This window comes from Carassius auratus, chromosome 37, assembly GCF_003368295.1.
Source record: "Carassius auratus strain Wakin chromosome 37, ASM336829v1, whole genome shotgun sequence".
In the NCBI taxonomy this organism is placed as follows: Eukaryota; Metazoa; Chordata; class Actinopteri; order Cypriniformes; family Cyprinidae; genus Carassius; species Carassius auratus.
In genome coordinates this window covers 15529288-15557144 of record NC_039279.1, presented here as the reverse complement: position 1 = coordinate 15557144, position 27857 = coordinate 15529288, and the positions used below count along the sequence as shown (strand labels likewise).

Here is a 27857-nt window from a genome sequence, read left to right as displayed (position 1 = left end):
ATTCTAGAAAGAGTTAGTTCCAGAAAATGTACTCACTATCATGCCATCCAAGATGCAAATACGTTTGCTTCTTCATTGGAACAGAAATTTAGCATTACATCACTTGCTCACTAGCAGATCACCTGTTGTGAATAGGTGCCGTCAGAATTAGAGTCCAAACTGCTGATAATAAACACACAAGTAATCCACACCACTCCAGTTCATCAATTAACATCTTCTGAAGTGAAAAATTGCATGTCTGTGAGAAACAAATCCATCAAGGCATTTTTAACTTCAAACTGTTGCTTCTAGCTAAAATATGAGCCCTCTATCCATAATATTACTTACTCCAGTTAAAAAAAAAAAAAAAAAAAAAAAAATAAAAAAAATAACACAGGAGAGAAATATGCACAGATCAATATAGATATGAGAGGGTAAGAGTGGATGGACTTTTTCACTGGAGGAAGCATCAGTGTGGATTATGGAGTGGTATTTTGGCCAGAAGCGATGGCTTAAAATTAAAATGCCTTAATGATGGATTTGATTTTTACAAACACAGATTTTCACTTAACAAGATGTTAACTGATGGAATGGAGTCATGTGTATTACGTTGACTTTTGTAATGCTTTTATTAGCTGTTTGGAGTCTCATTCTGACGGTACCCATTCACTGTAGAGGATCCAAGTGATGTCATGCTAAATTTCCATAAATCGGTTGTGTTGAAGAAACAAACTCATCAACATCTTTGATGGCTGAGGTTGAGTAAATTGTTACCTAATTTTCATTTTAGGGTGAACTATTCCTTAAATGAAACATCTCAGTGATGAAGGAACACATTTAAACTCAACTCACCAGTGGGTCCAGGTCCTCAGCATGTACGGTGGTCACTATGGTCCCTTTGATTGCGTTGGGTGCCACCATTCCCCGGTACAGCATTTGCTTGAACACTGGTGGGAAGTCGTTCATGTCCTGCCAAGACAAAGAAAATCAAACTCAGATTAGTGCCTCGACTCCTGCTCTCTTCGCCTTCCTCTACTTTTGCAGCTGTCAGACTGTGCACTAGCTCAGGCCCCATTAGCTAGCCTCGAACACTAAAACACTAAGCAAAAATGGCATTTATTCAATAGTACATCATGCAGTGCATTAAGGATGTGTCACAGTGCTAGATGCCCGGGGACTTTTTTGGGAAAAAGTTGGGTGAGGCGTAATTATAGCCAGTGAGAGAGCACTAAAGGCAGATGAAAAGGTTACTAGAGAGAGTAAAGAGGCAAAGATGATACAGGGGTGCTAATATAGTGCAATAGACTGCTTCTGGAGCTATTAACATTAAATACATTTTCTCCATACAAAAATTAATTTTTCAAAAGTGACATTTCAAGATAGATATACCCATGCCCTCAGAAGTTTGAGTTATCTCAGAGAATATAACAAAATTATAATTTTATGTTTTTATTTTAAAATTTTTTCGCTATTTTGGCAAAATATTTTTAGTTTCAGAAATGTCTGTGCATTTATAATACATTTATATATAGAATAATGTTAATGTTAATAGTGTAATATTTTTACCTTTTTTTTTCATTTTTTTTTTTTTAGTCTGTTGTCAATATTTCAGGATAGACAAAAAGTGATATATGCTTCTCACTGTGATTTCAAATTCATTAAATTTATTTAATGGCAAATTTCCAGTGAGGAACTATATTACCCAGAATTCTAAACAGCTATCCACCAATGAGAGAAGTCACTGTTCTAGAAATGAAAATCACTGTAAAGAAAACAAAAATTATGACTTTATTCAACAATCTGTCTCCTCTGTGTCTCGCTGCATCACCGTAGCGCCATTTTGGACAATATCTGCGCTGCGCTATTCTGTAACATTAGAACGTGTATTTATGTTTGATTTGAATGAAAACAGTGCATCCGTGCAGCACGGCTGACACAGAAGAGTGTACGCTACCTGCGTTCAGCTCATATTCTCCAAAATGGCGCTACGGTGATGCGAAGTCACAAAGAGGTGAAAAATTGAACAAAGTCATTATTGTTTTTTTTTTTTCACGTACAAAATGTATTCTCGTTGCTTCATTACGTTACGGTTGAACCACTGATGGCAGATGGACTATTTTGATGAGGTCTTTCATACTTTTCTGGACCTTGACAGTGAAATTTAATTGGCAGTCTATGGGACAGTCACAAGCCTCCCGGTTTTCATCCAAAATATCTCAAATTATGTTCCGAAGATGAACAAAACTTTTACGGGTTTGGAACGACATGGGGGTAAGTGATTAATGACAATTTTTTCATTTTTGGGTGGAGTAACCCTTGAAATAGCTAATACATTTGTATGTATTCGAAAAAGTGGGAGTAACATACAAATCTATTGTTTTATTTTCTTGACTATAAGTGAATAGTTTGATATTATGCCACCATATCATAAAATGAACTCAATATTACAGTACAATACAGATATATACAGATACAATCCACCATCGTGATGCTAAAAGTATTGTGTTCAGGAAGCTTCATTAACTCATTACTAATGCTTACTTTAGTAAATGATAATAATAATAATAAATCAAATAAATCAATGTTTGTAATGTTGTAGATCTGTTTGGATCATGGTTTATAACCATGTATACACTATTTATATATTTATATTTGGAGAAACTTTCAGATACAAGGTTGCTGTAAAAATGGTTTCTCACTTTGTTGAGGACCTTAACTTTTTTTCCACAAAGTTGTATATGTGAAAGATACAGCAAAGCGGAAAAATGCGGTTGGCTCCCATGAATGCTGATGACACAGGTGATTCTGGGAGATGGAAGAGATGCGATGTGACCTAATACACTCAATAGAGCAGCCGTCTCCGAGTCCAAGGAGAGGCCAGGAGGGTTCTGGTATCCAAATTACACTTCCTCCCCTGTCAATCCCCCACCCTTCATCCTTCCTGTAAGAATGCGCTTATTCAAGGATGCCCTTGAGTCCTGAGTACCAACTAATAAAACTTTGCTATTGCTCACATTCTCAAAATAAAAGGTCATGAGAAAGTACTTTGAAGTGAAATTGGTATTTTTTTTCTCTTATTTCAAATGCTCACACATCTATTTGTCTTCTACCTCCCCAGATAAAAAAATAAATCTGTCAAGCCTTAGAGTAAATCTGCAAAGTGTAGTGAGTTCACAATGGTGCTCTTAGTCGCACTGGGACCATTGTCTCCATCAGGATGGTGCCTTGGGGCTTCTATCCCATCATAATCACTCCAAGTTTCCATGCATCAGGTAGCACATTCATTTCCACCGTTCACTTTTTCATTTTCCACAGCAACTAATTATCAATTAGCCACACCATGCACAGAAGGAAAATTAATAAATAATCCCAACACAGAAACAATTATGGGTTCTTGGGAGACTGTAGAGGACGTAATAAGCTTTGTTTCTCCTTGCATGAAAATGCTTTTACTTAAACTCTTTTTCCTTTAAGCTGAAACCTACCAAACTGCAGGTGGTTTGTGAAATGAAATAAACATAAAAAATAAATGTAATCCTAAACAACTGGTTAAATGTCTAACAGTGTCCTTGCTCTTTTGTCAAAGCTTTACCACAGAGGAATACAACATTTACATGAACAAGGGAAGCAAAAGGATCTCATATAGGATGACAGAAGAGCTCAAATAGGCTGATAGTGTTTGAATTTATACATTAAATGCAATTTATAAAACAATTTATATAACTATTTATCAATTTAACCATTTATATAACTAAGTTAAACACTGTGATTAACAGTCACAAATAAACTATAGATTTAACTTCCATTCACTAAAATGAATCAGACCTATGTGTATATGAAAGAGAAGACAATTAAGGAGAGCACATCTGAATATCTGCTGTAATGCTGTTTGCAAAAGATTGTCTTACTTGCTTATTTATTTATTTATTATATATATATTTTTTTTTACAAATATCATGTGTGAATTGATAGCGATATATTTTAGTGATGCACAGAAAACTATTTTTCATTGAAACCAAAATTAATGTTTTCATTTAACCAAGTCTGAAACCAAATTGATGTTTCATTAATCCATGCGACTAACTTCCGTGTTTTTTTGCCCTTGTACGAAATTCCCATTCTCATGGATTCTGCCTGTGAAAATTTGTTGAACAGTGGTAAATGTGAAGAAACATTTACAGCTTATAATAGCATAAATACATTTGAATGTTGAAATATGTTCTTAAAAATAAAAATAGTCTCCCATTCTAAGAATTGGTTTGCGGGGTCCCCCAAACAAACAACAGCAGCCTTAAATTGGAAAATGGTCATATCATAGCTGTCTGGGGACATTACTAAAAAGGCAGTCAACTAAGAGACAAAGGAGTTGGAATTGTGGAACATAATTTAGACTCTCTTACCAATACAGTGACAGTAACAGAGGCCAACCCCGGTGGCATTTTGCCACTTCCTCCATCCACAGCTTCCACCACGAAGGTCCATGTTGTCCTATTCGGTAAGAGTTTCTCGAAATCAAGTGAGTGAAGCACCTTCAGCTCTCCAGTAAGAGAGTTCACTGCAAACAGCTCTCTGGCCTCATCGGTCCTGATACGGTACGTGACATTGGCATCCAGATCAGGGTCCAGTGCCTGCGTGAGACAATCGTTAGGTCCAAAACACTTTGGATGAGTAATTCTAATCTCGGCATTAATTAAACCCTTAAACTTCTTCTGAATAAACCAAATGATCGGGTTACATTAATGATTGAAATGAATCCTGTAGTGACCCAGAAGCGATGAGTAAATTAGAAAGATATTTCACCGGCAACAAGGCACTGAGCTGTGGGAACTCACAAATTAACCATTATGACAAACTAAACAACATCCCGAGAGGACACAGGCCTTTGGAAGGTTGTGGAGTGTAGCTCCTGAGGATAAAATTGTGTCTGGTCTTGTATTGCAGTTGGTCAGTTCTGTCCAAAACAGATTAAGGTGAATCTAGCAACATTTTATCAAGTTGTTTGATGTATATATTGTGGCAGCTCACCAATGAAACATCCATTTAGTGACTGGAAATGTTAATGCTCTATCTTATAAAAAAAAAAAAAAAAAAAAAAAAAAACCTTACCACCTACACTAAACCCTAACAGATAAAAAAAATAACATGCAATTTTCATGATACCTCGTATTTTGTGCAAATTATGAAAATTGTGCATACTCTGCAAAGGGTATGGAGGTTTATGTGCACAACTATATATATATATACATATGCAACTGGGTCCTAAAGCAAATCCAGTTAGGAGCTACTGATGTTATCTGCGATTCAAGCTTTAAGGGATAGTTTAGAACATAAATTAATGCCCTGTCATAATTATTTCATCCCAATGTCTTTCTTCCATGGAAAACACAAGGCAACATATTGAAGAATGCCACAGCTCTCAAATCTCATCTGTGCATATGATAGTAGTTCATCAAAACACGTTACAATAAGGATTGAGGTCAATGATGTTAAATGCATAGCTGCATCATTTGACAGAAGATTGATCATGCGGAAATGTTAATAAAATTTAAGATTAAACAACTTTTTCACTGGAGAAAGCAATATTTTGTAAAGAGGACTCATTTCTTTGCCAAAAGTAACAGTTTGAAGTTTGAAACCTCTTGATGATGGATTTGTTTATTAACATGCAGCTTTTCATTTCACAAGATGCTAATTGATAGACTGGAGTCATGGGAACAGGGCTGCCAACTCTTATGCATACAGTTTATGACTCACACAATTTACACTTTTCTCATGCGCTCATGCCGCACGTCCATTTTTCTCATGCAGCACCCTAGGTTGAAAATGTTTTAAGATATTCGTGAATCAGATTTAGTTAACGCTCCAGTGTGTATTTTTGTTTGCACTATGGAGGACATCAAAGTTTCTATTTACAACGTGTTTTTGTAGCGTTGAGCAATGTAGCCAATCACAGACAGATCTGTTAATACTTGAACGACTCTGATTGGCCATTCCTTTCAAATAAACCCCAGATTTTGTTCCCCATGCACGTGAATCCTCTCGATGTAACACAATGTAAATAAGAGGTGAATTGATTATGAAGGAACTTTGTGAGATCGCGATGAACTGAAGTGACTTTTAATGTTTATAAAAGAAGTGCTATTTGTGCACTTTGTAGGCTAAATATAATAATTTCAGAATTTGTATTTACAAAATATATTTTTATGTGCTAATGGTTATATACTGTACAAGCAGCAAAGTTTTGGGAGTGACTGACATATCCCTCATCCCTAACATAAATGAGGGAGTCCTTTAAGTGTAGGTTAAAAATAATAGAATTTGTCAAAATAGATGTTCATTAAAGATCCCATGACGTGGATTATTTTCTTTTTTTAAATGCTTTTTTAATGTTTTCTGATGTGTACTTATATTGCTCGTATGATTTTTACATTTAAAATTTAGAAATTGAATGCATTTTTATATCCAGATTTTAGCCCTCAGGCTTGAATGCTCTGTATGAAGGGGCATGTCTGCTGTGATACCTGTGATACCAACTGTTGACATCTTTGCATTTGAAATGCGTATTACATTTGGAACCCCTCTCAAATATTTTTACTAATTTTTTTTACTATTACAGCTGTTGAGATGAACGAATCGTGGAAGTGTTGATTATAGCATTATTTGTTTTCGATCTTTTCCCATCACATGAAAGGCTGCAGAGATGAGCATTGAGTAGACAGAGTCTGTTTATCACGTGAATGCAGTGATCTCGTCATTGCAACGCATTTTCTCTAACAAAATACTTTCACCACAGATAACAGCAAGCACAATATCGTCATGAATACAGTAAGAGCTTTGTTGTGCAGCATAAGAGCATCAGTCATTATAACGGCAGTCTAGGCAAGTGTACAGATATATTTGCTATGTGTGATTGACAGCTCCGAACAATAGCGTTCTTTGATTGCTCTCTGTAGTTAAATCACAATTTAAATAAAAGGTTTGTTTCATGCTACTAAGAGAAACAACGTGAAGTTGACCGATTAGACACTGGCTTGATTCACTGATGCATAAACAGTATTAAACGATTTAGAAAGAAAGTCTTGTGTGAACTTGAATAATTAGCTACACATCAGAAACCACTGATCGCAGATCAGGCATTAATGAACACTGTTACTCACTGTTTGTAGTGCCGCTGTCGAATCCATATAAATAAAAATCTGTTTGGAACGCCTGTGCTAACATTGTGACTGAATTAAATGTAAATGTTTGGGAGGGCAAAGCAGAGAAAGGGGAGGTAACCTTTCCCCATATGACGACATAAGGGGAGGATTCCAGATCGGGCCGTCTGAGCTCTCGTTTTCTCAAAGGCAGAGCAGGACAGCCCTCAAAGGCAGGGCTTGGTTTACACCTATCAAAATTTCTAGCTACTTGGGGATCATATACAGGCTAGGGAAACTCATATTAATGTTAAAAAACCTCATAAAATAAAATGTTCATGCCATGGGACCTTTAAGTATTTTAAATGCAGACACATTGATTAATAGAAAAATATAAAAATATTAATAAAATAAAAATGTGGTTGCAATCATTTACAAAAGGAATTACTAATAAATCTTGCAATTCTCTCACTGCACATTACTATTTTTTGTTGTGGTAAAAAGTCAATAGTTCCCTATTAAGGGAACTTTGAATGGTGTCCTCTATGATTAGCCAATATATATAAGATCTGATATATAATATTATATAAAATGATTAATACAAACACTTACATACACCATTTTTGCTTTAGATAAAAATAAAGGTGTGAATCTCATGCTCTTTCATATGGACAGTTTCTAATGAGGGTTTCAAACATGCAGAGCAGATTTAAGCAAAGTGTCTGTTTTAGGGCTGGTTTTAGGAAAAATGCATCGTTTGGTTTGGCTTTTGCCATTTTTGCAGCTGCATAGGCCTACAGGGTATTACATACAATATAATATGGTTTTGTTTTGTTTTTTTCTCAGGAGAGATGAAGGCTTCTGAGAAAGAGACAAAGAAACTGTCGAAAAAGACAAAGAAACTGTCGAAAGAGACGTGCATCTGCCAAAGAGACAAAAACTTTTGTTCTTAATGTATAGCCCATGCTGCTTTGCTCTATTTTCAGTTTTAATTGTATGCATCAACGCTGCAGTAATTTTGCCAATACAAATGTAAAAATATACTGCAGCAATAAGAAACTGTCCTGAGACAGCATGCAGGCCTAATCATTAAAGCTTTTCTTTATTTTTGGTTAGTCCAAGTCAGGTCCTCGGAAATGTGTACACCAAGGTATTTGAAGCTGCTCATTCCTGAATACACTCTTGCATTTAAATGCGACTGATTTTTTTTTTTTTTAGATTTACTTAAATTGTATGAAAGCAAGTAAAGAAGGCTCCCTTTAAAATCACTGAAGTTGTCAATTAATGAAGCTCTTTTTTACATTGTGTGCACTTTGTTGATTATAATGGGAGAACTTGAGTTGAAACGTGAGGGCATTTTAGTAATCCATCCATTCTTTTCAGTTTCAGTGATTTAGCTAAATTATGGCCAGGTTTAATTTATTCGTTTCTTGTTTAAGTTTGGCCTAAATAATGGGAGCGAATTTATTCAGTGCCTCACGTTTTACTAAAATAATGGAAATCATTTATAAAACACGCAACAATTTCTTAATCAGTGTACAGACAGATATATTTTCCCCAAGTAGTTATCTGTCAAAATAAAGGACAGGTAACGAATAACAAAGTATGTGAGTGTTTAATTCTGTTTTATTCACTTTAAGTAACGAACATAACTTCATAACTAGTCTACAAAATTTTCATCTGTGAATATTAAATATTTTAACTACAGTGTTTTTCTTTCATTTTACGCCGACTGCAGCCATCAAATGTAATACACAAGTAAAGCAAAGCTTACGACTATTTGCGAAAATGTGCTTTGATGCGTTTAATTGATAACCTAGTTTTAAAGCGCCACTCAGCGGTCAAAAGCTGCATATGCACTTTGCAGACGCGGCTGTGGCGCTCGCGGCAATAGAAAGCACTCTGGTTGGCCACCTAATGTATGTTTTTAAAGAATGTCTTTTAAGCAGGTTACAAACATGTTATGGATTTACCCTAAGGGTCTCTCAGTAAGTCAAGTTAAGAAGCTACATATTCCATACTCCACAGCCAAGAACCCCTTTACAAATGTAAAACATGTCAACTTGTTTTAAGACAACTTGTCAACTTGTTTTAAGACAACATTAGCAAAGAAAAAATGCTTTCCAGAGGCTAATTTGATGTACTCATGTTTTTGATCTGGCTATGATTGATGTGTTGGCTATGCATGTGGTATGTGTGTATGTGTGTAACTTACACTGATATTGAGGATGATCATGTCCACTGGGCTGTTTTCTGGCAGTGTGACATGATATGCAGGCTGTGAGAAGGCTGGGCTGTTGTCATCCACGTCCAAAACTTTGATGGAGAGTGTGACAGTGGTCCGGCGAGGGTCCTTGGCCCCATCTGAAGCCTGCACGACCAAATCATACTGAGCCCTTTCCTCACGGTCCAGAGGCACAGCTGTGAAGATGCTGCCATTAGTGCTGATCCTGAAGAGATCTCTGTGACTGACCAGTTGGTATCGGACCTGTCCGTTAATGCCCAGATCCAGATCAGTAGCCTAGATGAAGACACACACAAACATTTACATAGATATCTAAAAGACGACATGCATTGCATAAATAGTCAATTACAGTCATATGTGCTTGCTAGACATTTAATTTTTAAACTGACTTGAATTTTCTAAAAAAAAATGGCATCTGCTGTTTTAGACTATTGGATTTATTTTATTAAAAAAATATAAAGAGATTGCTGGGCGGATTTCAATTTGCAGGATTTTAATTTTGAATTGTTAGATTTAAACATATGTACTACTCTATATCAGTGAACAAATGTCTTCAGTAAGATCATTATGGACAAAATGCAAAAGTTCAAGTTCAGATTGTTTTTATGTTTTTGAAAAGTTTCTTATGCTAACCAAGGTTCTATTAATGTGATAAAAAAATATAGTAAAAACAGTAAACATTGTGACGTATTATTACAATTTAAAATAATACTTATATTTATTTTTTTTAATTTTGGTAACACTTCAGGTTCAGTTAAGTAAAATTACTATCATGAACTACATGAACAATTATTAATTTAATGTTAAAATGTTGATTTCAACATACATATTAATATTCATGTTAGATAAATTATCATTTATATTATTTAAGTGTTAGATAAATTATCATTTATATTATTTAAGTGTTTACTTAACATAAAAAATAGCAATGAACAATAAAATATTAATAACAGATGGATAGATTAATAAAAGCGGCAAAAATTTTCATTATCAGTACATAAAACCTTCAAAAACTAATGTTAACTTTTTCCATGAACATGAATTCCCATAGTGTTGCCATTTCAATTTTAAAATTCCCTTCTTTTCTCCCCCCCCCCCCCCACCCCAGGTGTTCATGACTGTGGGATCCCTGCCCCACACAGAGAGAAATAACCTGTTCATATGGCTGTGAAAACATAACGTTAGTTTATAATTTCAACACGTCACCACACAAAGTCACCGAACCACACAATCCACAATCAACCCCACCAAAGACACCTGCTTCATCAGCAGGGTGAAGAGACAATCAACAAAAACACCAGCAAGATTTGTGACTCCCTGCAGTGGTGCAGACAGGTGCACTGTGTTGTTCTTTGAGATTCCCCACTCAGCTCACAGACACCAGTAAAAAGTCTGACTAAATCATAGCGGTAAAGGAATAGTTCACCCAGTAATTAAAATTACCATTGTTTATTCACCCTCGTGTCATTCCAAACCCATTTAACAAGCATTTAAGCTTCAAAAAGAATAATAAATAAAAAAATAAAAAAATAAATAATTGTCCATACAACTCATTTTCGTTATTTTACAACTTAACAGCTTGAGTCCTCACTCATTTTCATTGTAAGGAAAAGAACATCTAGGATTTCCCTAGAAGTCTCTTCTTTTCTGATTCATGGAAGAAAGTCTCATGGAAGAAAGTCTCATGGTATAACCTGGGAATGTTTCTTCAAGTTTCTTTATTTAGACAGCCTTAAATATCAGATTTAATGGCATCAAGCAAACTCCCAACTGCGTTATCTGCTTCTTTTGCACCTCATTGACACTCAGGCAAAGAGCTTTTGATTCAGGTAAGCCCTGAAACAAAGACATCCAAGACTGGCTGCTATACAGTTTACAGATGCAGATAGAACTACTACTGTTCTTCTCCAAAAGGTCGGGTCTAAACTCAATTACTACCACCAAAGCTGAAAAACTAAAGTCAATGACAGTCTCGACCCTTTGACAGGTCTTTGAAGAGCCACATGTTCCATGTTTAAATGAGCACAATCCAAAAAATCTAGCTCTACGATATGTATTAGTGAAGGGATAAAAGCTTGCTTCCAATGGTCCTTTCCAGTGAGTTACAGCAATGTCTTTAATTTGAGTCGTTTCATATATAATTATGAGATAAATGCTAAAAAGAAATGTCAGTAACACAGACAGTTCAGGGAAAGTTTTAGCATGCAGTAACTGAAGCAGTGGTGACTGTGTGCTTTCTAATGCCCACCAAGCTTGTCAAAAGTAACAGTTAAAGTGAATAATACTAAAATTGTATTTAATAAGACACTAACTATGGTAATCGAAAAGCCTTTAACAGCTCACAGCATCACATCAACAGTAGTTGCCACTTTCATCAGCAATGAACAATGTGATTGCTACAAACAAAATTGTAAAAAAAAAAAAAAGAACTGTTGTTCTTAAATATTTAATAACTGTGGACCGCTAATCCTATCTGAATGATTTAAAAAGTGCCATAAAGCGGAGATTATACTACTTCTCTCATCTGGATATTCAGAGGCTCCGTAGTGTATGTGATTATGTTATCACATTTTGACAATATTGATTCGTCAGAAGAAACCAATGCATTTTGTTCCTCTAAGCCAAACGAGAAGGATTGTTGACTCTTACTCCCACCCCTTTGTCCAGATTCTGACTGTCCCATATTCAACCAATGAACATAGGTTTTGATCTTTTGAAAAACTATTCTTTGGAAATATGAACAAACGCAAAGTTAAATTAAACACAAAATAACACATCTGCACGAGAAAAGTCTCTGGAAAAGTACAGAAAAACACAAGAAATAACTTTGAGTACTTTGACATAAAGCAGACCAAAAACAAGGATGAAACTGCGGTACATGTCTGATAAAGCACTGGAATTTATGTCTTTACGTCGCTAGGCGATGCCCCGTAAAAATCAATTCTGATGCATGCTTTTATATTATTTTATATTATGTATATTGAGTAAATAATTCTTATATAGTTCATAAAGATAATTTGCACTATTTTTTTCTTTTGCACTCTGAATATTTCTCACTCATTTTGTGTGTAGTTTGAGAATCGTTTGTATTGTTGAAGAAGACAATTTGTGGAATTGTTTTTACTAATTGCTGCACGGTTTGTGTTTATTGTTCATACACAGATTGAAAATATATTTCTCTGTAAAAAAAAGTTTTGTTAAAATATAACACTCTTTCCATTTTCTTCACTCCCTAAATATTTTTTGAACCATCTCTATTGTTATTAAACAAAATGGGCCGTTTTTTCACTTAAAGGTACAATTTGTAAGATATTTGCAGTAAAATATCCAAAAACCACTAGGCTAGTGTTATATATTTTGTCCAGCTGTTTACTAAAAATATCTCTAATGTTTTCAACTACTTGTAAATCGTGAGAAAATTCCCATTCTAAACAGTGACACGGGGCCGTGCAGTCGCCTGTCAATGACTTTAATTACCCTTTGTTACCGCCTTTACTTACGTAGAAACCACCTGACAACAGTGTCATGGACAAATGCGGAAGGAGTGTCTAGCATCCAGCAAACCACTAGATTGCTTCAAGGAATTCCTTATTTACTTCTTCTTGCACTTTTTATGGTGGATTGTGTTACTAATTTATTGAACATAATTACTGTTTACCGTCTGCCGCTGGTTCTGTCGACAAGGACAGCTCCCGGAAACGTAAGCGTATGGACCAACCAAGCGACCCAAGAAGAGTTCGGGACAAGAGGAGAGAAAGAGCGAGGATCAATATCGGTGCTGCATTTTCTAGATGGAGAGAGCTTCGAGACAAAATTCAACTAGAAAGAGGTGCCAATCACGCTTGTGTTTTACTGGACAGGTGAGTTGTTTTGATTCGTATCTTTACAGAAAACATATGTTATTATAACGATCAACAAGATTAGTATTATGGGACATACATGGCAAACGCGGGGCAACGCGTCTTTAGATCCACGAGAGGATGTGTCTGATCCATAGTCTGATCACGTCTTTGCATTGACCTTGTATGTAATCTACTCACGCAAATCATTGAACTCGCGTTTGCTATGTATGCCCAATTATTGTGTTTAAATGTACATGAGTGTATATATTTGTTGAACAAGTGGTAATTGTTTTCATATAATCTGATTGATGGCCGTCAGCAATTGGGTAAGACAACAAATCCCATCATTCAACGCTCTTTCTTAGCGTCATCAAACCACGTGATTGTTTATTGTTTTGGTAGTGCGCCATCTAGTGGCAGGTCCTACAACCTGTACCTTTAAAAGCGCAGATAACAATATTGTAATAAATGGCTATAACTTGCTTGGGGAATGTTATATGCAAATACAATTTTATTTGGAAGTCTAAAACACCCAGATACAACTTTCTCAAGAAAAAATATCCACACTTTAGGGGTTTCTGTTTGAGTACACAGTAAAAGAAACACAAAATTGTTGCCTGCATTTTTCTTAAAATACTGTAAGTTCATTAATTCTTAGAGAAAACAAACGGAAAATTGTGACTTTAAATTAGACTAAAACTTCAAGTTCTCCTGTTTATAATGATATATGGTACTTGATGTTGACTGCTAGAATAGGTCTGAAAAACAAAGAAAAGTGCCTTTAAGGGTTATATATGCAGAGACAAATAAAGTATATATCGGTAGGTGTCACAAATAGCATTCCATTAACCATAGCCCAGAAGACGATGTATGAAGAAACACAATGCACAAAGCATATGCTTTGCAGGTTTGTGATTACCAAGAGAGAAGATTATTTACCATGTTTTAAACACCTGGTTCTGCAAATGCTTTCATAAACAGGTTTTATCATTATTATTTTATATAAGAACTTTGAGTCACTGATGCATTTTATTTGCTGAAAATGTTTATCATTAACTGAGTATGTCTCCATCACATTTGCATGAAATTATACATCTGCATCTCTGCTAAATCAGTATTATCGCTTTTCACAAGCTCACATTAAACATCAATTGTCATTCTGATGCACTTTTTGAAGTAGGAAGTTAAAACTGATAACTTAATTACCCAGCAGCAATATGGGCAATGTAGTTCCAAAACAGCTGGTGCCAGAATTTCTTTGAATAAGTGAGTGAATAACAGATTAAATGTTTCCAAAATGATAAATGAAAAAAAAAAAAAACACTTTTTTTAAAGTTATTATAAATATTTTAATGTATTATATATATTATCTTTTTATGCATTGGAAATTACAACTTAATTACCCAGCAGCAATACAGTCAACATGCTTCAAAAAGAGTTGGGGTTAAAACTGATGAATAAATAATAATAAATAAGTAAATGAAAAGGAGTTATTATTATTATTATTATTATTATTATTATTAATATTTATTTGAAAATAGAATATAAATAGAAAAAAGAGAAGCTTTATTTATTTTTTCAATCACTGATACACAGCTGAAATTCACAGAAACCCAGTGCCTTTATTTATGGACTGTTCTCTGAAATATTTTGCTTTCATTTGCTGATCTAAATGAATATCATAATTTTGGTTATTTGGAAACATTTAAGTTAACTTCCCTCTGAAAATAAGGCGGAAATAATGTCAGGAAAACAAACACAAAATAAAGATAGCATTAAGGAGATGGCAGAACTTCTTGTGCGTTCTTTATCACATGCTAAGGTAAGCAAAAGGCAGTAATGAAAGCATTCATCTTCTCAGTAATCAATATAAAGTTAATTAAACTTGAATATAGGGCACAGCAGAAATGTCACACGATGCCTGCTCGTTTTTGGAGGCATGTTGTGATGCATGTCTTATAAAAACACAGTGATCAAGAAGTGATCAAGAAAGCATATTTTTAATTAATGTAGCTATTATTTATTTATTGTTTTTAAGGAGCAGCACACTAAATTTGCATTCTTACATATCTCACCTTTCTCTGTGATGACCCTATATGCTGTAAAAATTAAATAAGAATCACTCTGACAACATGCTACTATTATTTTGCTTCCTAATGTTTCCAAAGTCCAACATCATGCAATGGAGAGCACTAAAGCTTTGTCCTTAGTCAAGTCAATGACATCAAAATCCCATGTGACATACATGCAATATGCATGTGTGTGTCAGTGTTTTATTTTTTATTTGTTTGTTTGTTTGTTTACACAGAGACTATATGGAATTTCAAAAAACCCGCACTTCGAACTCGTTTTCAACTCGTTTTCAAAAGTTTGCCATTTTAGTCCCACAAAACGTGGGTATCTAATGTGCATGAATGGCCAAAACATATTAAAAAGTTCCGTTTTTAGTTGAAAATTGTGTCATGTAAAAACCCCTAATTCCTTTTTTTTTTCTTGAAAGTTGAATGTACTGGAAAAAAGGGGGTTTAACTTTACAAATGCTGACTGCATTATCAGGCAAATAATGGCAGATATTCGAGTTCTCACTATGCTTTCTAATTAGTGGTCATGCATCAGACTAATTTGTAGCACCTCTGATAACAACAGTTGCCCACTTATTTGACTCACTTCTGCTTTGAGTTGAAATCATTATGAGGCGTATTGACGGAATACAGACAAGTACATCAAAGAGAGGCTGGCAGAAAATTAATGTGTCTGTTTCTGCCCACATCAAAATGGCAAGTACTCGAGTTCATGAAAAGTGTTCAGATGAAAAACAAGCACAAGAATATGGACATCATGTCAACCAACGGGTTCTCCAACTGCAGACAATGAGATGAGACTCTCAGGCCTGAACTTAACCGACTTCAAACAAGTTTAAATTTCCCATGCTGTGGCGTATTTGGAGTCATTTGAAATGAGCACGTCGGCCAGGTGTAATATCAGCAGCGATGCAGGCTCTGCTGTGATAGTGCTGATAGAGCTCTGTGGGCATTTCTCTAATGATATGGAAACCTCTGCTGCGTTAGCCGTAGGGGATGTTTAGCTAGCGTTAAGCTTTGGACCATATCCAATGTGCCTCTCGCTGGGAGACGTGTCAGGAGCTCTAAATGAATTCAGGACAAGTGAGGGTTTGTAAATGAAGCTTGTCGTACTGCAGCGCTCACACAAATATTACCTTGTCAAGAGGTGAACAATTAGCAAAACTGGCGCTGTATCGTGATATATACATACAAGTGTAGGGATTTTGCTATACTGCAGTATAAATATTAGTGCAAATCAATGAGCAGGACTTACGTCTGAGAAAAGGAGAAAAACGTGGAACGGATATGTAGTGTAGTTGTGAATGTCAGTTCAGAGTCTACACTCTTATTTTGCAGGCTGCATGCAAAAATAAACATGAGCAGTGTAGTCTGATTCACAAACAAATAGCTCTATTGAGCGGATTCTTTTCAAAGAGTCCAACATACAGCTCAACCACACAGTTCAATTCATAAAAATAACCATGATTCATGAGTTGTGTTTAGTCAATCTGAAATAAACAGTGGAAAATGTGCTACTGTACCTGATTGAAGAGCCATATTTTTATTGAATAGTTCCAAAGACAAGTTGCCAGTTTGAATCAGTTAAAAAATACTTTTGCACTGCCTCACACTTTGAGCTCTTTTGCAAAACATTTGCATTCTTTTGCAAACTCATTGCACTCCCCTAAGAAACACCGAATTCGTTTTTTCGTCCCACCTCATATTATTTCCATCACTCAATTTTTTTTGCGAGTGAACACAAAGTTTCTCAAGAGAACGCAAACGTTTTGTGAGAGAATGCTTATACATCTCATTATATTTACCATCACCATGTCCCTTTAGGGGCTCCATAGTTTTGTATCTTTTTATTCATTTATTTGTTTATTTAAGTGTTTATTGTTTATTTACATAAGTAAATCTATCTAATCTAATCTTTCCAGCAAATATTTTATGATAGCATGATATAGTATCCCTAGAACACCGGAATCAAAAGCCCTAAAAAATGATGCCTGCCCATCTCATGAGGTCTGATTTTTCTGACACGACGTAAACATGTTTAAGGAAAACTCTGCTAATAAACAGTCTGCCAGCATTAGCCTGTGATTATTCTGATGACAAAGTGCGGCTCTATTAATCTAGACCACTAATTACAACTCTTCGCAGCTTACCAGAGCCCAACAAAGCTGCTCATTACAGCACGTCCCCGAAGGTAACAAATTATTTAAATTACATTTCTTTAATTGGAAAATCATAAACAGTGGAGCGGGCAGGGACTTTGGCGGGTATGCTGCGGGTGTATGCCAACTAGGCGAGCGATGGGGAGAGCGTGAAATAAGGGCTCAAGAGGGCAGATAAAGACACTGACGCTGGCGTCACGTGTACGCCCCAGCAGGCACTGCTTAACACCGGTCAAATGAAACCACAGAAGGGACTGAAATCCTCAAATAGAACTATACAAAAGAACAGTCAGATTCAGTGAAAGAAACTATGATGGATTTAAAGGAGCAGGCGTAATGATTTGAGATTTTGTGACTGTAATGCAATTAGTAGTGGTCCTTGAAACAAATGTCTCTCATGAGCAGATTCTTTTTAAGGAATCAGAAAGTACAATTTAAAACCACTCAAGATTAACGAAACAAGTTTATCTATTTTTTTTCCTATATCCGATGTCCAATTTTTTATTCTGGAAATGTATGTACATTAGATGCAAATTAGTGCAGAAATCCTGTCATTTCAGAATGAACCCATGTAAAAGATTTAGCAACTTTTTTGGCCTATGAAATTTGCCAAAATCTCATTAATGACTAATGGGACTGCACTTCAGACTGCAGAATGATCCACAGATTTCCACAGAGCTGGAATGCTGCCATTCAGACACATCTCTACAACAATGAGCAATGAGAGATCAGAATAGTGTAACCACAAAGATACACTCTTAAACTCTGAAGTGTAAACTTCCATATGAGTTGACTCTAGAGGGCAGAAAGCAGCTGCAGAGCAAACAGTTTAGAGATCACGCAGCGAAGAGAACAAGTAGAAAGAATTTTGAATGTGGTGGCGGTCTTACCTTTACTTGACCCACAAAAGCATTCACCTCTCCCTCTTGAACTGTGAGATTAAGGGGCAGCAGAGGATCGAACTCAGGGTCGTTATCATTGACATCAGTCACCACTATATTCACTGTAGCAGTCGAGGTCTGAAAACAAGAAAGCTTCAGGTTACTTCAATCATTACATGGACACTTCTAAATAAAAACATAAAAAAAAAACTTATCCAACCAGTTTCATTCAGAAATCTAACAATGTCAACAAATCTGAGATGCAAACCTTGAGTCCTCTGTGAGATTGTGTCTGTGTTGGCTTTCACTAACAATTATCCATTTCCACTGATTAATTTACACAGAACTTGTGTAATTGCTAACATATTTGCATTCATCATCAAGCCATGAATGGGGTCTAATGAAAAATATTCACAGCTGTTGAGCAGATTAGTATTTCAGAGTAAAGATCGCCTTTACAAATTGATGGCTGCAACCAAATTAGCATGCTGGTGGGGAGACTTCTGTCTAATCAATAACAACAATTAACCATCTACATTTCCAATAATTCACAAAGTGACTCATTTGGAAAGATGAGGAACGGAAACATAACATCTAAACAGTCAAACAGCAAACATATAAGTAGCATAAATCTACTGTTAAAACATGTATGATTATTTCAGGGGAACACTACAAATGGGTGAATCTAAGTAAAACTGCCATGAAGGTGATGGGGAGTGATTTTTAGATGACCTTTCAGATGTGTTTAATTATAAAACCCTTTATATTCTACAACATTAACATTTACGATAACATTACACTCATTTCTTTTTTTCTAAAATGTCTTTTATATGAAGACAGAAACCCTGCAATTCTGGTCAAATTAAAGATACATTGTGTGTGTGAATTTCAAATACACATACAAATAACATGATTTTACCATTTTTGATTTTATCATTGTACAAATGTGTTTTGCAAGTCGGTTAGGTAGTGTCATTTCAGCTAGATTCAAAGCACCAGTCAATTCAAAATAGAGCTACACAGTCTAGGGTAAAAGTTGTTTCTGCGAACATTTGATACAAATAATTACTTCTCATACCAGGTCTTTAGATGTTCTTTAACATCGTTCAGAAGAATTTTTCATTGGCAGTTTATGTAAACTAATGAATTAACCAATGTTAAAATGAAGCCCTAATGTAAAATGCATATTAACAAAAATCAAAACACTTTCAAACAATTTCTATGTCATGTTGTAGTCCAGATTAAAATAGCATTTTAAGATTTAATACTTAAGTATTTGGCACTGTGATGAACATCATAGCAAATACACAAATATTGGCTATTTAAAATTATTAAATATGTTTTAGAAAGTAGGGCAGCTGGTTTATTTGTGATGTTTCAAGAGTAAGGACTGCATTTTCTGCAGTTTAGCGCCATCTGCTGTCAGAGAGTGAATGTGCTTTAATTCAGTGAGTCCCTCACATGTTCCTCCATGTGCTTCTCATGTGTGCTTGTTTACATCAGAGCAGAGTCTTTCAAGCAGCATACAGTGGTGTTATGCATTTTGAACAGTTGATGGGAAAAAATTCTTAAAAAGCATTCCAAATGTAGAAGAGCCCACGATAACAATTTTGTATATGTTCGTTACCGTGATATATCGCATTACCGAATACCGGCACATGTCTAGTGTCCTCACAACATAGTTGCTTAGCCTCTTATCAGATCATTCTTCATCCATGTCATGTGAATTTTGTTACTTCCCCTGAAACATAAAACATTGGGCAGAAATATCCCAGACCAGCCAGTGAGGAAACCAATAATCCATAAATTAGCAGGTGGTTATCCCCCTTCTGCTCGGACTTATCTATTAAAGGTTTAAATGCTGGAGTAGTTGGAAGATTGGTCCTGTAAATGTTTCATGTGCAGGCAATAAAGCCTGCTGAGTTTGCAGTACATTCTGGGGTTAGAATAAGGTAAGCTGATCTTGAGCTGAGACAAATGCACACAAGGTAATTCAGTTTGTTAACTTTGACTGGTAACCGGAAGGATACCATTAATCTTTAAGCAAGAAAGACAATCTTGCAACTTTATTGCTAAACCTGGCTATTTTCATAATAAAATTGTATTCTAGTTAGAACACATATTCTCAGTGGCTTAGATCTGAAATGATAATAATTCTCACCATGCACACCACCAGTGATTTGGAACAACAAAACAGCCTGAAATCATTTATTTTAATGAAGCTGGGGATTTACAGCAACATGATTTAATTTTGTATGTGGCATGACGAGTTTAACTTTACCAACATCAGTGCACAATTGTTACAGCTACTGGCAACATGCAGCAAAAAAATTACTTGTGGTCTGAACTAGTGATCAACCAACATATATCGCCAAGGTTGACATATCAGCCAATATTTAGTATTTTCTACAGAGTTTTACTGTTTTATCTTATACGTTATTTTGACAGTACTGAGAGACAAGCACTTGAACAGCGACGCACGTGAACGCTCATTTTGCTTCTGCATTAGTTATCAAAATCAAATACTTCTTTATTACATAGCATGTGTAAAACAGCATGAAAACAGTATTATGGGCGAATACATATTATTAGAAAGTCAGTAGGCAAAAAGTACCCGGATGGCCTACTACTGTTGGGATTTAGAAGTGTGCATTCGATGGTCACTTTACTATCACTTGAGGACATGCAAGAGGATTTATAAAAGGCAGTGAAGCGATGCAACAGTAACAATGCGGCGAATGTAGTACAGCCTCATTGACATATGTAGCAGATAAATGTGACCTCCGGAAGCCACAGCATTTGATAGAAGACACTGCTTAGCAGTTATGTCTAATAATAGTACAGTAAATGCTATAATATTTGTATATACTGTTAGCATTAAAAAAAAATACTCATTTATCTAATTTAAGCAAGTCTTTGAATACCTGCTGAACTTTTAATTTAAATTCACAAACTTCAGTGAATCTAGCTGAAAAGTGTACTGTATCCTGTATAAAAATGCATGTACTGTGTGTTTGATTGATTGTCCTTGTGAAAGATTCAATTTATGTAAATCAGCCTTGATATAAGGCACCAGCCACCCTGCTTGCAGCCATAAAAAAAAAAAAAAAAAACCTTGGTCGGTCAGTCAGTCGGTCAGATGGAAGCTTTGGGATTGAAAGGGAGCTAACACTGAACTGTGCCCATTCCAGCAAAGCGAACAAGACTTTGTGCCAATAGTCAAATGTCTGTGTATATCTGTTCCTCTATCCACAGATTGGGAATGAAGAAATCTCTCTTGTGGACTTTGTAAATCTGACTCTCACATTGCCCTTTGCAATGCAAGAAGCGGCCCAAATGACCGCAGCGGGCACAGAGGTCAACTCTGAGTGTTGCCCTGGGCCCTTAGAAAGGGACCTATTTTTCCATTTCTCCTCTGCAGGAAAAGGACTGTATATTAAATTGGCTAATGACCAGGTGGTTTAGCAAAGGTCACTGAATTTTAAAAACCTTAAGCCACACCTGCTCCCCCAACCTTACGTCTCAACTTCACCCTTGATTTTTAGATGCATGTGAATCAGAAAGGTCACAGAGGGACACTTACGGGTAAATGGAAAGATGGGAATGAAACCTGCTGCACTGTTTTCTCATTTTACTTTCATGAGCTAAGCACAGAGGGACGTCTTTCTCAACAGGCCAGCAAAGAGATCACGGCTCTGAGAATTCTGCCAATTAAGATGTGCTTTTTGAATTATTCCTGGGGTTATTAAAGCATTGGAATCACCATCACTCGTTTGTAAAGAATATGCTAACACAACAGTTAAGTCACAGACTTTTGACATAACTTCAGCACCTGACAACCACCTTGACAGTCTGGATATAAATGGATACCGTTGTGCTAAAAGCCGGATCTTTATGTACTTTCTTCCTGCAGAAGGCATGTGATTATCCTTGAGTTTGGAGGTGGACACATTGCATGTCCTTGAAGCGGGTTGTAAATCCAGTCATCTCTTTTATCGAGGAATACTAAGTGAGATTTTTGCTGGTGGCTCATCCAGTAAGAGAAATAGGCTCAATGAGAGACTGAAGCAAAAGTTGTTTCATAATTAAAAAGCCCGTTCGGCTCGCTTATCTCCATCATTACAGCATAATCACTTCATTGTAAGATGCACCTCATTTTCCTCTATTTAGATCAATCCCAATGAGCCCTTTGTGAGAGTGGAGTGAACAGGAGAGGCCAGTCGCTGGTAACTGCTTGGAGACTTACCCAATCAAAGAAAATCAAACACTGTTGCAAACAAATGGACAAAGGAAGCAATATTAGGCTTTTTTTTACTGTGTTTCTAAAGCCCTGAAAGATAAACTATAAAGATAACAATATTAGCGTCCACACCAGTAAACGATATAGTCTGTTTATTCTAAGCACATTTGCGTCCGCAACTTTAAACTCTCTAGTTCGTCACAGCAGGATTGATTCTGATTGGCTGTCAGTGTTTTTATCATTCATCAGCTGAAAAAAAAAAAAAAACATTCTGAAAGTGATTCCAAAAATATTATTTCTTTGTGGCTTCATCGTTTTAGTTGTGGTGTGGACTCTGCTATTCTTTAATATTGAGAACGATTTTTAAAACTTTATCGTTATCTTTATAGTTATCGTCCTTGGTGTTAATGGGCCTTTATCCTTATTTTTTTCTCAAAATTCTTTTCATTTTCATAATTACATTTATATACTACTGTGTAATTAGCAGGAAAACAAACAAAAAGAAATCAACCACTTGAAATGAATGAATAAACAAATGAACAGCAATCAGTTTAATTTAACTGGTTGACTGAATGAGTGAATCAGTGGAAGGCTTCTCTTTTCTTTCCATATAAACATAATACCATATATAAAATATCTATTCTTTCCCATTTTCACCATTATGAATATACAGTAAAGTACTGTTATAGCAACACAAAATGAACAATACAACAACTATAAAATGATTAATAAAACAAGCTGTTAATTGTTCATGATGTCTAATGCCTTACTGCAAGTGAATTGAACATTATTTTGAGTGTTACTGAAAATCTGTTTATATTGTGGTTATGTTTACACTGCTGATCAAAAGTTTGGAATAAAGATTTTTCTAAATGTTTTTTAAAGATGTCTCGGATTTTCGCCAATGCTGTATTTATTCTGATGAATAATGCAGAAAAATGATTGCTGTTTAAAATAATTGTTTTCTATTTCGATAAAAATGTAAAGGAATTTATTTGTTTGACCATGAAGACTGGAGTTTGCCTGGGAAATTCGGCTTTACAGGAATAATGGTATTTTAAAATATAAACTTATTTTATAACATGCTAAATGTATTTTATTATAATTTTTAATCAAATAAATGCAGCCTTGGTGAGCATAAAAGAGATTTCTTTCAAAAACATAATATACTGACCAGTTATGTGTGTATATATATATATATATATATATATATATATATATATATATATATATATATATATATATATAAATCAAATAGAACAGTTTGATTAATGAACAAAAAAAAAAAAAATCAGTGAGAGAAAGAATAATTTGACTGTCTACCTGACTGACAGAGTAAATTAATCATAAATGCATTAATTTCTTTCTATTTGTCACCATTGTCTATATACAAATGTCTACATACATTAATAGAGCCAGTGACACTGAACCGATCTGTGGGACTACAGAGGACTATACAATACTCCCGGCACACTTTACGACCGTTTCTAACTTTCATCTGCCCTTCCTTTCATCAGCATGATTGATTCTGCTAGACTCTGCCCGCCATGTTGTACTGTGTCTCCATGTGACGTCTGTTTAAGCCGAAGATTCGATTACGATCTTTTGAACTGCAGTTAATGCAGCTTTTCGTCTTCAGTTGAGTGTGACTGATTGACAGACTTCAGTCTTACCCCATCTGGTTTACCATCGGAGGCCGTGATCGTTAGCATGTAGTGATCCGTGATCTCTCTGTCCAGAGTCTTCGCCAACAACAACAGGCCAGACCTGAAAGCAAAGATGACGTGGAAACCTGAGGATTATATAGCTCAGAGGTCTAAGTTTTTTAACTTCACGGCGGCTTTAAAGAGTAAGCATGAGTAAAAGAGGGAGGGAAAAAATGTAAAATTCAAAACAAAAATGTGGAATATGTCATTCGCATAACAGGCCACAGCTAAAATCCAGACAAAGTGAATAATTTTTGGCTGAAATTAGCTCATCAAATATAGGCTGGATGGAATTATGGCACTTTAACCTAGGCTAAGTTGAAAAGATCTAAATCCATTTAAATATTTTAAATTCCATCTGCTTGAAAAACTTATTTTCTCAATAATCCCACTTTAAAATTTGATTTCGCTTACTTTATGAAAGGAGAACCACACACTTCCAACCCCCATGAAAGTGCTTTATATCACCATATTCACCCTCCAGCCAGACTTTTCCAGACTCCACAGTTACACAATCCCCTCAAACAGACAGCTCTATCGTAAACTCCGCGGGGAGCAGAAGTCATTGTGGGAAGGAGGAGAGGAAAGAAAGAAAAGGTAACTGTAACTGTGAGAGATAAGCTCCGGTAGTTTAAGGAACATATCTATATTTGTTCTGTTCTTCACTTGCTGCTTATTGAAAGAACAGAAGCGGTTCATTAGAAGTGTCTCTTGGTTGTGGTATCGTGCTTAAATAACTTTAGAACAGGATCAGAAGCTTTGCTCCAGGTTATGAGTGAAATTCCCGGCACCCTGCACACTACAGAGAATAGCATGCTTTCCTAAAGAAAGAGAGTGAGAGATGTCGGCCACCTAATGTTGTTTACTTGTTTTATGGAGTGCTAAATAAAATAAAATGCATCCTAGGTTTTGCTCTGAAAACAGTGACGTACTATCGGTCCTTCACCCCAAGCAAAAGCTGAAATGTCTTAAGCTGCTATTTGAAATGGAGGAATTAATAATTTCATCGGAACTTATTAATTATGCATCATGTTTGTGTCATAATGTAATCTGCATCCAGTTCATGTCAGGACGTGGCTAACCTAAACATAAATATTTCACGGAGAAAAATATATTTTTTTTTCTCTGAGTGCAAATCATTGTGTGAGGGTGTCTGAATCACAATTATAATATCATTTCTGCGTATTCAAACCCCAGAAACTGTTTTGCGGCCTTTCAAAGCAAGCTTACGTTTGGGAGACTTCAAAGACGTTGCTTGTGTCTCCTCTGAGGATGGTATATGTAATGGGATCTCTTTCACGGTCGGTTGCCTGCAAATGACAAAAAGCATTTTTGTGTATTCATTCAATTATGATGAGAAAAACACAGCCTCCCAACTTCGTGATCAGGAAACACATACTGACATATATCACATATATCCATGATCTCTCTCTCTCTCTTCTTTTTTTTACATCAATGTTTGGTGAAAAGTTATATGAATATGTTTTGATAAATGTACAGGTCAAAGGTTTTAGATGCTAAATTAATATTTTCAGATTTTTAAAAGAATTTGGTTGTAAAAACAGTAATATTGTGAAATATATAATATGGTATTTAATTTATTGTATTGTATATTCATGTGTTGCACATGTGTCAGCATCATTACTCTAATAGTCATCACTAGCCATCAGTGTCACATGAGAATATGTATATATATATATATATATATATATATATATATATATATATATATATATATATATATATATGATTGATTGAACTGAATACTTTATTGAGCAAGAATGCTTTGAATTGGTGAAATGTGACAGTAGGGACACTTATAATGTGACAAAAGAATCTATATTAAATAAATACTGTTCTTTTGAAATTGCTATTTATCAAAGTTAGGGTTAGGGTTAGCTTGTTTTCAGCATTAACAAGAATAAGAACCATTATGTTTAATTCAGCACCATTGATAATTAAAAATAAGTGAGCACCAAATCACCAATCATTAGAATGATTTCTAAAGGAAGATGGCAGACTGTAGAGTAACGGCTGCTGAAAATTTAGCTTTACCGTGATGGGGGATAACATTTTAAATATATTTAAATGCTAAATATTTATTTTAAATTTTAAATATGTTTCACAATATAACTGTTTTAGCGTATTTTTGAACACAATTTAAAACTTTTGAAAGATAATTCATATATTTATCATTACAATATTAATATTAATGATACTCACACATTTTTATTTAAACATTAACACCCTAAAGGGAATAGCTCAACGGGTCATGGAGCTGATGGGTAAGTCACCTGTATATTGAGCAGTGTGGCTCCTGTCCTCATGGCCTCACTGACCTCCAGGCTGTATATGAGCTGAGGGAAGCGGGGTGGACTCTGATTGTTGGGGGGCAGCACTTCGATATACACCGTAGTGATGGAACTTCTGAAGAAACAAAAAGGAACATGATTTATATTCCTTTATTTGACAAACATATTAAGTGTCTCACTCAGGGGAACAGCATGATAGCTAATGCATCCCCTCCAGCTACTAACTATGCCACCCCAACCACAAAACAATCGGCAATGCAAAACGAGTTTCAACATATAATCTCCTAAAATGCTATGGCATTCCAAAATCAAGTGATCTGTCTAAATAGGCAACATTCAGAACCATATGAACTATATGAAATATGTATACAACAGAAAAGTGTTTAAAAAACTACAAATAAAATAAATATGTAAAAATATTCAAATGAATTATATGTAGATAAACTATATTCATATATAATTCATACATTTTATATAATTAATAATACATGAATAATATCTTAATTTTTTTTAACAAGAAATATAGAATTTTCTATATTAACGATTTATTAATTATATATAATGTATTAATAATATATTATTTCATTTTCATATTAAAAGAAAATATTATTCACGTTTATTTTATTATTTTTTTTTTAACACTTTACTGTAAGTCTAGCTAATAATGACAGCTGGATTGCTTAGGTTGTTTTTTCGGATTTTTTGTGAAAACCAAACCTGGTACTGTCATTGTTTTATGACACATTGTATCAAGGCACTCATCAACGTCATTGAAGCAAATTAGATCGGGGAATATTTTCACTCTGGAAATCTTCCAGTATGATGGATTTGATGCCAGCACTCTCATAAAACTTTAAAACAGAAAAATAAGAGATGGAAATAACTACCCGGTGCTCACCAGCTCAGCTGCCATCTGTCCAACACATATAATAGCTTTCACCATAAACCTCTTCTACCTCAATGAAGTGGATTTCAACCAAGCAGTGGAGAAGAACTTCAAATTTAGGTTGATTTGTTGTGAATATTAGACGCTTTTAAACTTACAAAGTGAAAAGATGCATTTCCTGAACTTTGCTTGCCCTCATTCTCTTTCTGCTTCTTTCATCTGTATTGATTCAGCAGTCAGCAAGAATTACAGAGGGCAGCGGATGGTATGAATTGGACAGGAGGGGAGATAGCAGCAATTAGAGTGAAAAGCCCTTAATTTCCGCTCTTCCAAGTGTCAGATGGACAAGAGCAGGGGACAATATCGGCAGAGTGTTCTCTGGGATATTTC

At 35.3% G+C, this 27857-nt stretch overlaps 1 protein-coding gene across 1 annotated transcript in view; it reads right to left on the bottom strand.

Moving 5' to 3' along the window:
* Positions 1-27857, bottom strand: part of LOC113056339 (protocadherin-15-like) — a 197242-nt gene that overhangs the window by 66573 nt on the left and 102812 nt on the right. The window contains exons 16-22 of the mRNA XM_026223068.1: positions 26564-26696; positions 25500-25579; positions 24237-24330; positions 18333-18461; positions 9331-9636; positions 4380-4607; positions 832-948 (exon numbers count right to left, since the gene is read on the bottom strand). Coding sequence (XP_026078853.1) covers positions 832-948; positions 4380-4607; positions 9331-9636; positions 18333-18461; positions 24237-24330; positions 25500-25579; positions 26564-26696 — 1087 coding nt within the window. The remainder of the gene's footprint in view (positions 1-831; positions 949-4379; positions 4608-9330; positions 9637-18332; positions 18462-24236; positions 24331-25499; positions 25580-26563; positions 26697-27857) is intronic.